The sequence below is a fragment of the Portunus trituberculatus genome, chromosome 44 (assembly GCF_017591435.1).
Source record: "Portunus trituberculatus isolate SZX2019 chromosome 44, ASM1759143v1, whole genome shotgun sequence".
Classification (NCBI taxonomy): domain Eukaryota; kingdom Metazoa; phylum Arthropoda; class Malacostraca; order Decapoda; family Portunidae; genus Portunus; species Portunus trituberculatus.
The window spans coordinates 16,602,901-16,619,524 of NC_059298.1; the positions used below are offsets into that span (position 1 = coordinate 16,602,901).

A 16,624-nucleotide genomic window follows, 5' to 3' on the forward strand; every position below is an offset into this window, starting at 1 on the left:
TAAATTTTATGTGAAGTCAAACATTCTCGTATGATAATAAAAAAAACTACCAGTTGCTTGTGTATGTTAATGTTAGGTTACAATATTTTTTGGCAGAATGAGTGAGCGAGTGAGGCAGCAGCTGTGTGTGAGGGAGAGAAAACGAAAATGGGAAGCCTGTTACCATGACAACGGGGAGGTAGACGACCTTCAGGGGTTGCGCACCCACCATCACAACAATAACAACTCCGGAGCCTTCGCTTGGGCCACACGACACTCGCAGCTCACTTGCACCGTCTGCGCCTGTCTGCTGATCCCTATTGCATTTCCTGCTCCGCTGCCCATGCTTCTACTCCCACCACACTGCACTACGCTCCCAGCTGTCCGCCCCGGGTGTCACAACATTCTACCTGCCTACCCTCCTGGCAGCCTCAGGTGTCCACCTCTCTGGCAACATGCAGTCCTTCGCGTTCGCGGCCCTAATCAACAACAAAAACAAGCTTGTGTTTCATATTCCTACATACTTATAAATAATATAACAATAAAACCTTTTACTTATATAACGCTTCTCCACCGCACTCCACAAAGCTCCCTGCTGTCCGCTCTGGGCGTCACAAGACTCACAACATTCAACCTGCCCACCCTCCTGGCGGCCTCAGGCATCCACCTCTCTCTGCAACCTGCAGTCCTTCGCGTTCGCAGCCCTAATCAATATATTCCTACATATTTGTAAATAGTATACCAATATAACCTTTTACTTACCTGAATAACCATAAAAAATGATTGGTTGAAAACTCGATAATATACTTTGAAAGTACAAAAACTCGAGTTACGTACAAAATCGACTTACGTCATGTTTCAGGAACGTAACTCTGACGTAACTCGGGACCTTACTGTACATCATGGTACAGGAAAAGGTTTAATGAAAGTAAAAATTATGAAGTTAAACATTTAAGCAGTTTAATTTAAGATTAAGTCATTATAATGTACACTAATGTATGTATGTAAGTAACTTCATAATGTTGATGATCTTAAATTTATGAAGGGAGGGAGAGTGGAGCGGGAAATACGCTAACTGGTAACCTGTGGAATGTAAACAAAGGGTTCATCATTGTACCACATATAAAACTTATGTACCACATTTCCACAAGGCTTTCCATTTTATCCATTGCAGTGTCGTGAGTTCAGGTCGTTCTTTTAGCTTGCAAGGAAGATATGATCTCACCAGCCTTCTTAATAGAGTCTGGTGACTTGAAAATGGTAGACAGTAGATGGAGTCAAGCCATGGTGGGAAGCAGTGCTATTAAATTTTTCACCTCGTGTCTGTGAATAATATTCAGCTTCACTTCGAGAGTAAGAGACTTCTTGGTCTTTTTAGCAACACTAGGCAACATTGCAGGGCATTTTGGTGGCATGTAGAGTGAGAGAAGATGAGCTCCTGCTGACGCTGTTATTGTTTTGAACTAGGGGGAGTGAGTGGTGCGCGTTTTGTCCACGAGAGTTCCCATGAGAGCCGCTGGTGTATTCAAAAGCCTGTCGACATGCGTTATACGGCTGTGCTTTCAAACTTGGAAAAAATTAACTGGATAAAATTTCGTTAAAGCGAGTTTGGTGTTCGTTAAATGAGCAGATGGTAGTAAAAGGAAACCTTCGTTGTAGCGAAATTTCGTTATGTGAACCTTCGTTAAGTGGGGGTTGCCTGTACTCGAAAAAATATGTATTAGTTGAATGTCCGTCCATGTGGCTGTAAACAAAAAAGGTTTCATCCTTCCCGCAGCTGCACCAGTCCACCGCAGCCAGTTGATCCTTTGGTGTCGTAAGAATAACATTGTCCTGTGCTTTCATCCTTCACGCCACCCCATGTGCCCCACTGGTCCACTGCAGCCAGTTGATCCTTTGCTGTCATAAGAATAATAATGTCCTGCGCTTTCATCCTTCCCGTCACCCCACGCGCCCCACCGGTCTACTGCAACCAGTTGATCCTTCGCTGTCATAAGCATAACATTGTCCTGTGCTTTCTCTCATTTATTTATTTTTTTTATTTAGAAGCTTACATTGGCACCAAAGGGGCTTGTTAGTGGGGAGAATAAGCCTACAAGAAAGAATGTAGTGACAATCATCGAAAGGAAAAAGGAGATTATTTATAAATACGAGAAAAAAAGGAAGAATAGCCGATCTTGCAGCTGAGTACTATATGGCTAAATCTACAGTAGCCACAATACTGAAAAAGACAGAGCTCATTAAAAGAGCTGATGTGGCGATTGGTGTGAAAAAGGCAATTTAAGCGACCTGCAGCAGTGGAAGAAATTGAAAAATTGTTGATTGGATAAACCAAAGGCAGATGGCTGGTGATTCATTGTCAGAGAGCATAATTTGTGTGAAGGCTAGGCTGCTTCATCGTGATCTTATTTCTGATACTACATCTGACTCCAATGATGATTTTAAAGCAAGTAAAGGGTGGTTTGTGAATTTCAAGAAAAGAACTAGAATTAATTCTGTTGTGATGTATGGTGAGCCCGCAAGTGCTGACAGAGTTGCCGCTGAGTAATTTGTACCTGAATTTAAGAAATTTGTGGATAAGGAGTGCTTAAGCCCACAACAGATCTTTAATTGTGATGAAACTGGCCTGTTTTTGGAAAAACAAAAACTACCAAACATGATCTATATAACAAAGGAAGAGAAGTGTTTGCCAGGACACAAGCCCATGAAAGACAGGCCAACCCTGCTTCTGTGCGCCAATGCTAGCAGCGACTGCAAAATTATACTGCTGCTTTTTCTAAACTTGGGTTTGGCAATAGCTAGAACGAATTACCTGATTTATAGGTATCAATAGTCAAACTTTTTAATACTTGAACGGCTATTTGGAACTAATTAAGTTTGAGTATTGAGTCTCTTCTGTATATTTATCTCGGAGGATGCATTCCACGGGACTTTACTGCATTCCCAACCCTCACTTAGGACTGTCAATCAGTGCTGGAGTGTACAAATATAGTCACTCACAGAAGACTGGGTGCTCTAATAATCACAGAAGAGCTCATTGATAATCCTGTAAACATTATTCATTGAATAAATGAAGTGTTATGTATGAAAGAGAGAGAGAGAGAGAGAGAGAGAGAGAGAGAGAGAGAGAGAGAGAGACACACTAAAGAGGTTTGTTTACATTGTTCTCCCCCCTCTGTGATAAGTGTTGGTGGAGGAGGTAAGGGGAGATAGGAGAAATTTGTTTTGCCTTTTCAGTTACATACACATGCATATTTTTATCAATGGATGAAAATATATGAAATAACAGCAAAAGTTTATTTATTTATCTTGGACACACACATTTTTGGCTAATAGTGGTAAATGGTGGAGGAGGAGGAGGAGGGAAGAAAGGATGCAGGCACCATTCACATGTAAACATTAGACAAATCAAAACTGCACTTCCTGTAGAGAGAAAAAAAAGTAGATAGTGTGAAAATTATGAAAGAACAATCACAGTGCATGAAATCTATGGGAAACACATAGATACTAGCTCAGCTGAGGCTGGACCAATGCACCGAGCTGCCGACTACACTGGCAACATCCCCAAGTGTGACTTGTATCTCAAAATTCTGCTCATATCTCAAAAAAAAAAAAAAAAAAAATAAATAAATAAATAAATAAAATAAATAAAGAAAAGAAAAAAATAAAGAAAAAAGTAGATAAATAAAAAAATAAAATAAAATGGTAGCTCATATCTCAAGGTACCACTGTATATATATATATATATATATATATATATATATATATATATATATATATATATATATATATATATATATATATATATATATACATACAGTCATACCTCGCCAAACACGAATTTGCTGAATACGAATCTCACGTATACAGTCAAACCTCGCCCAACACGACAGTTACGTTCCTGAGCTCGTCGTGTACGGCGAGATTCGTGTTTGGTGAATAATAGGCCCTATGGGTAAATGGGGGGGTTACGTTCCCAGATCCTCCCCCCAAAAAAAAATTTTTTTACCGAAAAGGCTGAAAAAAAACAAATGAAGTACTAAGCACACATTTTATCTAATTATAGTACTAGTACCTTTAGTTTATTTGCTGGTTGGAGAGGGATTGAAATATGAAGTGATGGGCCTCTGACTGGCAGATGCTTCCATATGCCGTAAAGTCTCCTTGTAGGGCAAAAGAAGCTCCTCAACACCCCTCTTGAACTTACCGTATTTTATGGCTTACAAGACGCACTTTTTTTCCTAAAAAATACCCTGAAAAATACTAGTGCGTCTTCCAAGATGAATGTTGTATTGTAAGGCAACATCCAACCTCAAGTGAGCTTGGACACTGGACAGATAGCGACCTGGAGCTTAAGTACTATTTAATTTAGCCTTTTATATTATGTAAACTCAGTACTTAGGTGTTACAAGTATTTCCAATACCATAATCCTTCCTGCAGCCTACTCAGCGTGTGGAGAAAACGGGCCGCTCCCTCGTCTCATTGCAACACACACATACATGCACACGAACGCACACACATCATGCCAGGTGCCTTTATATCTTTATTAATAGAACATCCAAGTGGCTTACTCATTCAAAACTCCATTTGTGAATTGTATTCACATTGATAAAGCCTATGAAGCACGACTGCAAAATAAAATAAATACAAACTGCAGCACAGACGCGTTTGGTTTCAGCGATCGGACAAGTGATTCTGTAATGTAATCAACAGGTCCAAAACATGCCGTCGCCTGCCACTAAAACAAGAAGAGATGGACTGTTTCACTGTGTATATGTTACTTGTTACTCACTTACTTGGTGTGTTTGTTCAAGTCTCTGCTCCACTGCGAGGCAGCGCTCAGCAGAGCCTCCCTCAAAAGCAGTTAGCATCTATAATTGTCTTTGATTTCCATGCCGTTAAAATCACAAACTTCCTTGAACAAATATGTCTTCAATTTCTTTTTGAAGATATCGATCCTGGCACAACCTTTGATATCACTCGGCAGTTTATTGTAAATCCTTGGTGCGCATCTTGCAAATGCTCGACATCCCATGTTAAGATTATATCTTGGCTCATGTATTCTGTATGGGTCTACATCATGTCTCAGCTCCATCGTAGTGTCATGGTGGAATGTTTCCAGTAAGTTCCTCAAGTACTCAGGTTTTCCAGACTGTAATGTATAAACCTATGGTGTTTTTATTTACATAGTTTTAAATTTGTGGTGAGTGCTCCAGCAAATTTGTAATGAGTGGTGAAACAATAGTGTCTTGCAGACTCCTTGCTTCTTATGTTTTTGTGTTCAGTGGTTGGGTATATGGTGAATCCGTTCTTGTATGAGAATGAATTTTTTTTTCTTATAAATTTCTTTCAAATATTAGGGTGCGTCTTCCAAGATGCAGGGTCTTGCAAGCCGTAAAATGCTCCTCTCCAGGATGGGATCTGTTTCAGTGAAGAGGGATGTTGCATCTTCCATGACTTTCAGCAAATTACGAAGAGTCCAAGACGCTTGGGAGAGGAGGTCAAGTGAATCCATCAGGACCAGCGGGAGATTCAAATGGAGACCAAATCGTGCAATCGTGAATCAAAGTCGTGCTCGGCGAAAAATGGAATTTTTTACCGATTCGTGTATACAAGAGTTTCATGTTTGGCGAATTCATGTTCGGCGAGGTTTGACTGTACACAAATCTGTAAAATATACCATATTTCGGCGAGCACAACTTTGACTCGCGATTGCACGATTTGGTCCCCATTTGAATCTCCCGCTGGTCCTGTGTTACTGTCTTATATATGCATTTATATTCACAAAACATTTCTATTAGCTTTTTACAAACCTGGCCTCCAAGAAAAGATTGTTTTGTAATGCATAAAGTGAAATCTTACACGGAATACCAAACAATAAAGCAGAGATGAGATCGGCCACAGACAAGGCGGAGACTCGTGGGGACTCGGCCGCTTTTCTTCTTGTGACCCTTTTAGCTTGCGTGTTGCTTTCACCATGATATTTTATGTTTCCCACTCCTCTATTGCCTGCTATAATGGATATCATATATTAGTTTTCATATACGCTCATGCCATGAGGATAACCTGGACTCCGTGGCACTGAGGGATAGTGAATTACTAATGAAATACCATGGTATTTCATTAGTAATTCACTATCACTCACTGCCACGGAGTCCAGGTTATCCTCGTGGCATGAGCGTATATGAATACTAAGATATGATATCCATTATAGCAGGCAATAGAGGAGTGGAAACAATGTAATATCGAGGTGAAAGAAAACACGCCAAGCTAAAAAGGTCACAAGAAGAAGAAGAAGCGGCCAAGTCGCCGGAGTCTCCGCCATCTGTGGCCGATCTCATCATCTCTGCTTTAATTTTTGGTATTCCATGTAAGATTTAACTTTATGCATTACAAAACAATCCTTTCTTGGGGCAAAACTCGTAAAAAATATATATATATATATATATATATATATATATATATATATATATATATATATATATATATATATATATATATAAATAAATAAATAAATATACTTTTTATTTTTTATTTTTATTTTTATTTTTATTTATTTATTAATTTTTTTTTTTTTTTTTTACCCATGTGGTATGTTGGGGATCAGCCCAGAACGCATCCCCCATATTTCCATTATTTCCTATGGGAAAATTACGTCCACTTAACGAATTTCCGCTCTACAAACAGCTTTGACACCCCCTATCCTGTTCGTTAAGCAGAGTATTACTGTACTAGTATTGTAGTTAAATATGTGTTTGGTACTTCATTTGTTTATTTTATTTTATTTATTTTTTATTTATTTAATTAATTTATTTATTTTATTTATTATTTTTTTTTCAGTCTTTTTGGTAAAAAGTGTTTTTTGGGGGGAGGATCTGGGAACATAACCTCTATTTTTCCATAGGGCCTAATATTCGCCCAACACGGATCTCGCCGTGCACAATGAGCTCAGGAACGTAACTGTCATGTTGGGCGAGGTATGACTATATATATATATATATATATATATATATATATATATATATATATATATATATATATATATATATATATATATATATATATATATATATATATATATATATATATATATATAATGTATGTATGTATGTATGTATGGTTTGGCCACTTGGACAGGATGAAAAATAGTTTGTAAATTAAGTAAGCAACCCATGTGGAATATGGGTGGATAGGATAAATGTGTGCATTTATGAAAGACAGCATTCTCATATTATCTGGATTGAAGGAGGTGCAACATCATCAGTTGTTATTAAATCAATCATGTAGCTGTTTTACAAACAAGTAATTTGTAGAGAATTTTTTTCTCAATAGATTTTAAAACTTGTTTTTTTTTTTAAATGAAATAGATATCGCTGATGTGAGCAGTTGTAAATGGGCGCAATATTTTTAAACATTTTATTTATCAATTTATTTTTGTTAATACTGTAGTTTCATTTCTTGTTAGTTTAACATGCTTTTAGCAGATGTCAAGTGAAGTTTATTGAACTAAAATACATTACTGAAGCACTACTTCACTGAGAAAAATAACTAAAGGGCTACCTCCCTGAGAAAGCTGGACTTAGAGGTCAACAAGTTGTTAATTATTTTAGGCCAGTAAGCTCTGTAAAGTATTTTATTTTTATAACAAATCAGGGCACCAGTGTATTCTAAATTTATTTGCTTCCTGTAGATGGAGGAAATGTATTTCAGTATGTCTGTTATTTCATTGTTCATGATTAAGTATTAGCAGGGTTTTTTTTATTATTATTATTAATTTGTTTTTTAGAAATGTTTTATATTTAATCAATTTCATTTCTTCCTCAGGGCCTGTTGGATATGGAAGGAATCAATCTTCTGTGTTTATGGCAATAATGCTGATGCTACAGTCTCATACTATATCAAGAACTTTTGCCTGACATATCCATTTGTATATGAAGTATGGATAAAACAATACATATTATAATTTTAGCTATTTCTTCCATTATTTGAACTCATCTTCCTACATAGGATATTCATGTTAAGTTTGCCTTTTCTCTATCATTACAAACATCATATCTATGTATTATTAATCTACATACAGTGGAAGCTCTTGTTTATGGACTGATAGTGGGAAGAAACTGTTTGTTAATGTGAATAGCCCGTTGATGTGAAACTTTCTGGTGTGAGGTGGTTAAAATAATGGAAATACCAGGAAAATATCATTAATGTCCATAAAAGGAGCTGGTATTAAAGTACTGCTGGTTGCATCTGGAATAGTGGGTAAACTGGTGCTAGTGGTAGCGATGAGCCTACAGGAGTTGCTAATACAGTCATCCTTGAGCCACCTGTAGCATCAAGATCAAGATTGCTGATGCTAATTTCTAGCAAATACACTACCAAAAATATACATTCAAAGTTGAAATGAAACATCTGTCCGTACTAGAACAAATAGATTCTCTCTCTCTCTCTCTCTCTCTCTCTCTCTCTCTCTCTCTCTCTCTCTCTCTCTCTCTCTCTCTCTCTCTCTCTCTCTCTCTCTCTCTCTCTCTCTCTCTCTCTCTCTCTCTCTCTCTCTCTGAAAGTAAGAACAATCCTGATTGCTAAATGGAATGAGACTGATTGAGAATGAAAGTAGAATTATTGAGATTGACAAACAAGGAAGTAGAAATAACATTGAACAAATGAAGGAGAGAGAGCAAGGTATCTCTGACAGATATGGGCAGGGAGGTAACAGGAAGGGAAGTTTGAGACAAAAACAAAAGAGGAAGGGAAAGGAAAGGAATAAAGAGGAAGAAGGGACATATCTGGCAGAGATTGCATAGGACAAGGAAGTATGAAATAAGGTGGGAGGAATGGGGAGAAAGTAGAATGATTATAACCAGCAAGGGTGAGGAATGAGTGAACAATTAAAAAGAAAGAGTAAGTATTGAGAAATAAGGAGGATGAATGAAATAGATTGAAGCATGGGAGAGAGAGCAGGTAAGAGAGAGAAGATCAGGGGAGGAGAACTGGAAAAGGAGAGAGAGAACAAACAGTAGATGAGGACAAATATGTGAACACACACACACACACACACACACACACACACACACACACACACACACACACACACACACACACACTATGGCCCGGTAGCTCAGTGGTTAGAGCGCTGGCTTCACAAGCCAGATGACCGGGGTTCGATTCCCCGGCCGGGTGGAGATATTTGGGTGTGTGTCCTTTCACGTGTAGCCCCTGTTCACCTAGCAGTGAGTAGGTACAGGATGTAAATCGAGAAGTTGTGACCTTGTTGTCCCGGTGTGTGGTGTGTGCCTGGTCTCAGGCCTATCCGAAGATTGGAAATAATGAGCTCTGAGCTCGTTCTGTAGGGTAACGTCTGGCTGTCTCATCAGAGACTGCAGCAGATCAAACAGTGAATCACACACACACACACACACACACACACACACACACACACACACACACACACTGCATAGTGTAGTGGTTAGCTAGCTTGACTCAATCGAGAGGGCCCGGGTTCGATTCCCGTGAAGCGGCAAGGCAAATGGGCAAGCTTCTTAATGTGTAGCCTCTGTTCACCTAAGCAGTAAATAGGTACGGGATGTAACTCGAGGGGTTGTGGCCTCGCTTTCCCGGTGTGTGGAGTGTGGTGTGGTCTCAGTCCTACCGATGATTGGTCACTACGAGCTCTGAGCTCTTTCCGTAGGGAAAAGGCTGGCTGGGTGACTAGCAGATGATTGTGGTGAATAAAACACACACACACACACACACACACACACACACAGCAGAAGTGCTAAAGATCAGAGCAGAAACTAATGAAAGAAAAAAGAGGCACTACATAGTGGTGTACGTACCACCTAAGACAAATGCATGGTCAGTACAGGAATATGAAGAAATGATAAGTGATACAGGAACATGTCTGGAAGAAATGTTGGGTGGCTGTGAACGAACTATAATGATGGGAGATTTTAATTGTAAAGAGGTGTGTTGGGAGGACTGGTCAATGGAAGGATCAGAGACAACATGGGGAAATACACTATTGACACTGGCAATGGAAAATGTGTTAACTCAGTGGGTCAAAGAAGATACTAGGTTTGGAGGAGAGGGAGCATCGTCAAGACTGGACTTGGTCTTTAGTACAGAGCCAATGGTCATTGAGGAGATGAGGGTGGAGTGCCCTTTAGCAAAGAGTGATCATGCAGTTTTGGAGTTCAAGGTGATAGACGAAGAGAAATCTAGAAGAAATGAAGAATATAAAGTGGGAAGATGGAATTATGCCAAGACAGATTTTGGAAACCTAAAGAAATTCTTTCAAGAGACAAATTGGATGAAATTCAAGAGTGCTAAGGAGCAAATGAAAAGTGGAAGGAATTTATAAAAATATACAAAGAAGGTGAGAAAAATTTGTACCAATAAGACAACATAGAAGTTGGAAAGCAGGACTGGTTTAACGATAGATGTGAAAAGGCTAGAACAAGAAAAGAGGATGCATGGAAGAGGTGGAGAAGGAAAAGACGGATTAAGCAGTGGGAAAGTTACAAAAGAGCAAGAAATGAATATGTGTTGATTAGAAGAGAAGAAAGAAAGAAACAAGAAAAGGATATAATTGATAAATGTAAAGACCAACCAAGGCTTTTTACAGACATGTGAACAACAACATCAAAAATAGAAAGTATTGAAAGTTTAGAAGTAAATGGAGTATACAGTGAAGATCCCAGGAAATGGCAGAGGCTATGAATGGATGCTTTCGGAAGGTATTCACAAAGGAGACTGCTTTTGACAAACCACTGGTAATGGAACAGAAAGGGATTATGAAGGAGTTTCAAGTAACGGTGGAGGAGATCAAGAACATGATGGGGAGTTTAGAAGTGAGAAAAGCTGTGGGACCTGATGGGGTATCAGGATGGATTTTAAGAGAATGCAGGAGCAATTGGCAGAAAAAGTTTGTGAAGTAATTGATGCCTCATTAAGGGAAGGCGTAGTGCCCCAAGACTGGAAAAGAGCTAACATTGTCCCAATCTATAAATCAGGTAACAAGAGAGACCCATTGAACTATAGACCAGTGTCACTTACAAGTGTGGTAGCTAAGATGTGTGAGAGGGTGGTGAAGACTAGATGGACAGACTTCTTGGAGAAAAATGACATACTTTGTGAGTGTCAATTTGGTTTTAGGAAAGGGCGTTCATGCACGACAAACCTGATATGTTACTATTCGAGGGTGATAGATGTAATACAGGAAAGAGATGGTTGGGCTGATGGAATATATCTGGATTTAAAAAAGGCCTTTGATAAGGTACCACACCAGAGACTGATCTGGAAACTTGAAATGGTAGGAGGAGTGCATGGCAGTTTACTAAAATGGATGGAAGACTTTTGGTAGGAAGAGAAATGAGAACAATAATTAAGGACAGACCATCAGAATGGGGATTGGTGGAGAGTGGAGTTCCACAGGGATCAGTGTTGGCACCAGTAATGTTCGCAGTCTACATAAATGACATGGTGGATGGGGTGTCCAGTTATGTGAGCCTATTTGCAGACGATGCAAAATTGTTACGAAAAGTGAGATGTGACAAAGATTGCGAACTACTCCAGGAAGACTTGGACAGAATATGGAAATGGAGCTGTACATGGCAAATGGAGTTCAACACGACAAAATGCAAGAAAATAGAGTTTGGCAAGAGTGAAAGAAGAATCAGGAGTATGTACAAGATAGGAAATGAAGACATAAAACCAGTCATGAAGAAAAAGACCTTGGGGTGACAATTACCAATGACCTATCGCCAGAGAGACATATAAACAAAATAATTGGAGAAGTATTGAACTTATTGAGGAACATAAGAGTGGCGTTCGTATATCTAGATGAAGAAATGATGAAGAAAATAATTACTGCAATGATAAGACCGAGGCTTGAATATGCAACAATACAGTGGGCTCGAACTTAAAGAAACACATAAGGAAACTAGAGAAAGTACAGAGGGCTGCAACGAAAATGGTGCCTGACTTAAGAGATTTGACTTATGAAGACAGACTGAAAAGAATGCAACTTCCAACCCTGGAAAACAGAAGAGAAAGGGAGACCTGATAGCAATATACAGAGTGATGATTGGCATGGAAAAATGGATAGGGAAGATCTGTGTATGTGGAATGGAAGAATGTCGAGAGGGCATGGGAAAAAACTAAAATGGCCACTTATAGGAGAGATGTGAAAAATATAGCTTCCCTCATAGAAGGGTGGAAGCATGGAATAGTTTAGACGTGGAAGTGGTCAACGCAAGGAATATTCATGATTTTAAGAAAAAGCTGGACATTAATAGATATGGAGACGGGACAACACGAGCATAGCTCTTTTCCCGTATGTTACAATTAGGTAAATACAATTAGGTAAATACACACACACACACACACACACACACACGTGTCCAGTTATGTGAGCCTATTTGCAGACGATGCAAAATTGTTACGAAAAGTGAGATGTGACAAAGATTGCGAACTACTCCAGGAAGACTTGGACAGAATATGGAAATGGAGCTGTACATGGCAAATGGAGTTCAACACGACAAAATGCAAGAAAATAGAGTTTGGCAAGAGTGAAAGAAGAATCAGGAGTATGTACAAGATAGGAAATGAAGACATAAAACCAGTCATGAAGAAAAGACCTTGGGGTGACAATTACCAATGACCTATCGCCAGAGAGACATATAAACAAAATAATTGGAGAAGTATTGAACTTATTGAGGAACATAAGAGTGGCGTTCGATATCTAGATGAAGAAATGATGAAGAAAATAATTACTGCAATGATAAGACCGAGGCTTGAATATGCAACAATACAGTGGGCTGAACTTAAAGAAACACATAAGGAAACTAGAGAAAGTACAGAGGGCTGCAACGAAAATGGTGCCTGACTTAAGAGATTTGACTTATGAAGACAGACTGAAAAGAATGCAACTTCCAACCCTGGAAAACAGAAGAGAAAGGGGAGACCTGATAGCAATATACAGAGTGATGATTGGCATGGAAAAATGGATAGGGAAGATCTGTGTATGTGGAATGAAGAATGTCGAGAGGGCATGGGAAAAACTAAAATGGCCACTTATAGGAGAGATGAAAAATATAGCTTCCTCATAGAAGGGTGGAAGCATGGAATAGTTTAGACGTGGAAGTGGTCAACGCAAGGAATATTCATGATTTTAAGAAAAAGCTGGACATTAATAGATATGGAGACGGGACAACACGAGCATAGCTCTTTTCCCGTATGTTACAATTAGGTAAATACAATTAGGTAAATACACACACACAATAAGAATCAAACTTAAGTCACAAAAGGATGTAGATGAATTGGTGGAGAAGTCATGGAGGCTAGCCCAGCAGGAAACAACAAGGAAGATTTGGTTGAGAAGAGATCTCGGTGAAAAGGAAAGAGAAATGTTAAATGAGTTGAGAAAGGAGGCTTTGAAAAAAAATGAAGAGAGGACAGAAGAGGAGAAGAAAGAGTTTTTCTGGAGAATCTTGGATATGAGACTGAGGAAGTGGTTCATAACCCAGAAAAGTACAGCAAGAAAGGACTAAAGAAACTTACGTATGAGCGGAATGTAATGTATTCCAACATAAATGGAGTGATATCGGGATTTTAGAACTCAACGATTACTTGAGGACAAGAACCCAGATATTGTGGGTCTTACTGAAACAAAACTGAGAGAGGAGAAGACCTGATGATGGTTGGAGAAGGAAATATAATGTTTGGAAAAGAAATAGAGTAGGTAAGATGGGAGGAGGAGTGATGTTGCTGGTTAAAAAGATATAAAGGTGGATCAAGTGAAAGAAGGTATGGGAAAGGCAGAAGTGCTAAAGATCAGAGCAGAAACTAATGAAGGAAAAAGAGGCACTACATAGTGGTGTACGTACCACCTAAGACAAATGCATGGTCAGTACAGGAATATGAAGAAATGATAAGAGATACAGGAACATGTCTGGAAGAAATGTTGGGTGGCTGTGAACGAACTATAATGATGGGAGATTTTAATTGTAAAGAGGTGTGTTGGGAGGACTGGTCAATGGAAGGATCAGAGACAACATGGGAAATACACTATTGACACTGGCAATGGAAAATGTGTTAACTCAGTGGGTCAAAGAAGATACTAGGTTTGGAGGAGAGGAGCATCGTCAAGACTGGACTTGGTCTTTAGTACAGAGCCAATGGTCATTGAGGAGATGAGGGTGGAGTGCCCTTTAGCAAAGAGTGATCATGCAGTTTTGGAGTTCAAGGTGATAGATGAAGAGAAATCTAGAAGAAATGAAGAATATAAAGTGGGAAGATGGAATTATGCCAAGACAGATTTTGGAAACCTAAAGAAATTCTTTCAAGAGACAAATTGGATGAAATTCAAGAGTGCTAAGGAGCAAATGAAAAGTGGAAGGAATTTATAAAAATATACAAAGAAGGTGAGAAAAATTTGTACCAATAAGACAACATAGAGAAGTTGGAAAGCAGGACTGGTTTAACGATAGATGTGAAAAGGCTAGAACAAGAAAAGAGGATGCATGGAAGAGGTGGAGAAGGAAAAGACGGATTAAGCAGTGGGAAAGTTACAAAAGAGCAAGAAATGAATATGTGTTGATTAGAAGAGAAGAAAGAAAGAAACAAGAAAAGGATATAATTGATAAATGTAAAGACCAACCAAGGCTTTTTACAGACATGTGAACAACAACATCAAAAATAGAAAGTATTGAAAGTTTAGAAGTAAATGGAGTATGCAGTGAGGATCCCAGGAAATGGCAGAGGCTATGAATGGATGCTTTCGGAAGGTATTCACAAAGGAGACTGCTTTTGACAAACCACTGGTAATGGAACAGAAAGGGATTATGAAGGAGTTTCAAGTAACTGTGGAGGAGATCAAGAATATGATGGGGAGTTTAGAAGTGAGAAAAGCTGTGGGACCTGATGGGGTATCAGGATGGATTTTAAGAGAATGCAGGGAGCAACTGGCAGAAAAAGTTTGTGAAGTAATTGATGCCTCATTAAGGGAAGGTGTAGTGCCCCAAGACTGGAAAAGAGCTAACATTGTCCCAATTTATAAATCAGGTAACAAGAGAGACCCATTGAACTATAGACCAGTGTCACTTACAAGTGTGGTAGCTAAGATGTGTGAGAGGGTGGTGAAGAATAGATGGACAGACTTCTTGGAGAAAAATGACATACTTTGTGAGTGTCAATTTGGTTTTAGAAAAGGGCGTTCATGCACGACAAACCTGATATGTTACTATTCGAGGGTGATAGATGTAATACAGGAAAGAGATGGTTGGGCTGATGGAATATATCTGGATTTAAAAAAGGCCTTTGATAAGGTACCACACCGGAGACTGATCTGGAAACTTGAAATGGTAGGAGGAGTGCATGGCAGTTTACTAAAATGGATGGAAGACTTTTGGTAGGAAGAGAAATGAGAACAATAATTAAGGACAGACCATCAGAATGGGGCTTGGTGGAGAGTGGAGTTCCACAGGGATCAGTGTTGGCACCAGTAATGTTTGCGGTCTACATAAATGACATGGTGGATGGGGTGTCCAGTTATGTGAGCCTATTTGCAGACGATGCAAAATTGTTAAGAAAAGTGAGATGTGACAAAGATTGCGAACTACTCCAGGAAGACTTGGACAGAATATGGAAATGGAGCTGTACATGGCAAATGGAGTTCAACACGACAAAATGCAAGAAATTAGAGTTTGGCAAGAGTGAAAGAAGAATCAGGAGTATGTACAAGATAGGAAATGAAGACATAAAACCAGTCATGAAGAAAAAGACCTTGGGGTGACAATTACCAATGACCTATCGCCAGAGAGACATATAAACAAAATAATTGGAGAAGTATTGAACTTATTGAGGAACATAAGAGTGGCGTTCGTATATTTAGATGAAGAAATGATGAAGAAAATAATTACTGCAATGATAAGACCAAGGCTTGAATATGCAACAATACAGTGGGCTCGAACTTAAAGAAACACATAAGGAAACTAGAGAAAGTACAGAGGGCTGCAACAAAAATGGTGCCTGACTTAAGAGATTTGACTTATGAAGACAGACTGAACAGAATGCAACTTCCGACCCTGGAAAACAGAAGAGAAAGGGGAGACCTGATAGCAATATACAGAGTGATGATTGGCATGGAAAAATGGATAGGGAAGATCTGTGTATGTGGAATGAAAGAATGTCGAGAGGGCATGGGAAAAAACTAAAATGGCCACTTATAGGAGAGATGTGAAAAATATACACACACAAACACACACGTGTAGTGTAGCGGTTAGCACGCTCGACTCACAATCGAGAGGGCCGGTTCGAGTCCCGGGAAGCGGCGAGGTAAATGGGGCAAGCCTATTAATGTGTGGCCCCTGTTCACCTAGCAGTAAATAGGTACGGGATGTAACTCGAGAGGTTGTGGCCTCGCTTTCCCAGTGTGTGTTGTGTGTGTTGTGGTCTCAGTCCTACCCGAAGATCGGTCTATGAGCTCTGAGCTCGCTCCGTAATGGGAAGGCTGGCTGAGTGACCAGCAGATGACCGAGGTTAATTACACGTTCAGCAGAAATTGGGGAAGTTAGGGCAGTTGTGAAAACCTATAGTTATGTAATTGTTACAGACTATTCAAGCTAGGAGACATAAATAAGGAATGTA

The 16,624-nt window shown here is 39.2% G+C and overlaps 1 protein-coding gene across 6 annotated transcripts in view; it reads left to right on the forward strand.

Moving 5' to 3' along the window:
• The window catches only part of LOC123518540 (probable WRKY transcription factor protein 1), a 38,845-nt gene that overhangs the window by 17,311 nt on the left and 4,910 nt on the right, over window positions 1–16,624 (forward strand). For all 6 annotated transcript variants that reach the window (XM_045279350.1, XM_045279353.1, XM_045279348.1 and 3 more), the window contains one exon: window positions 7,805–7,916. In XM_045279350.1, the coding sequence (XP_045135285.1) occupies window positions 7,805–7,916 (112 nt within the window). The remainder of the gene's footprint in view (window positions 1–7,804; window positions 7,917–16,624) is intronic.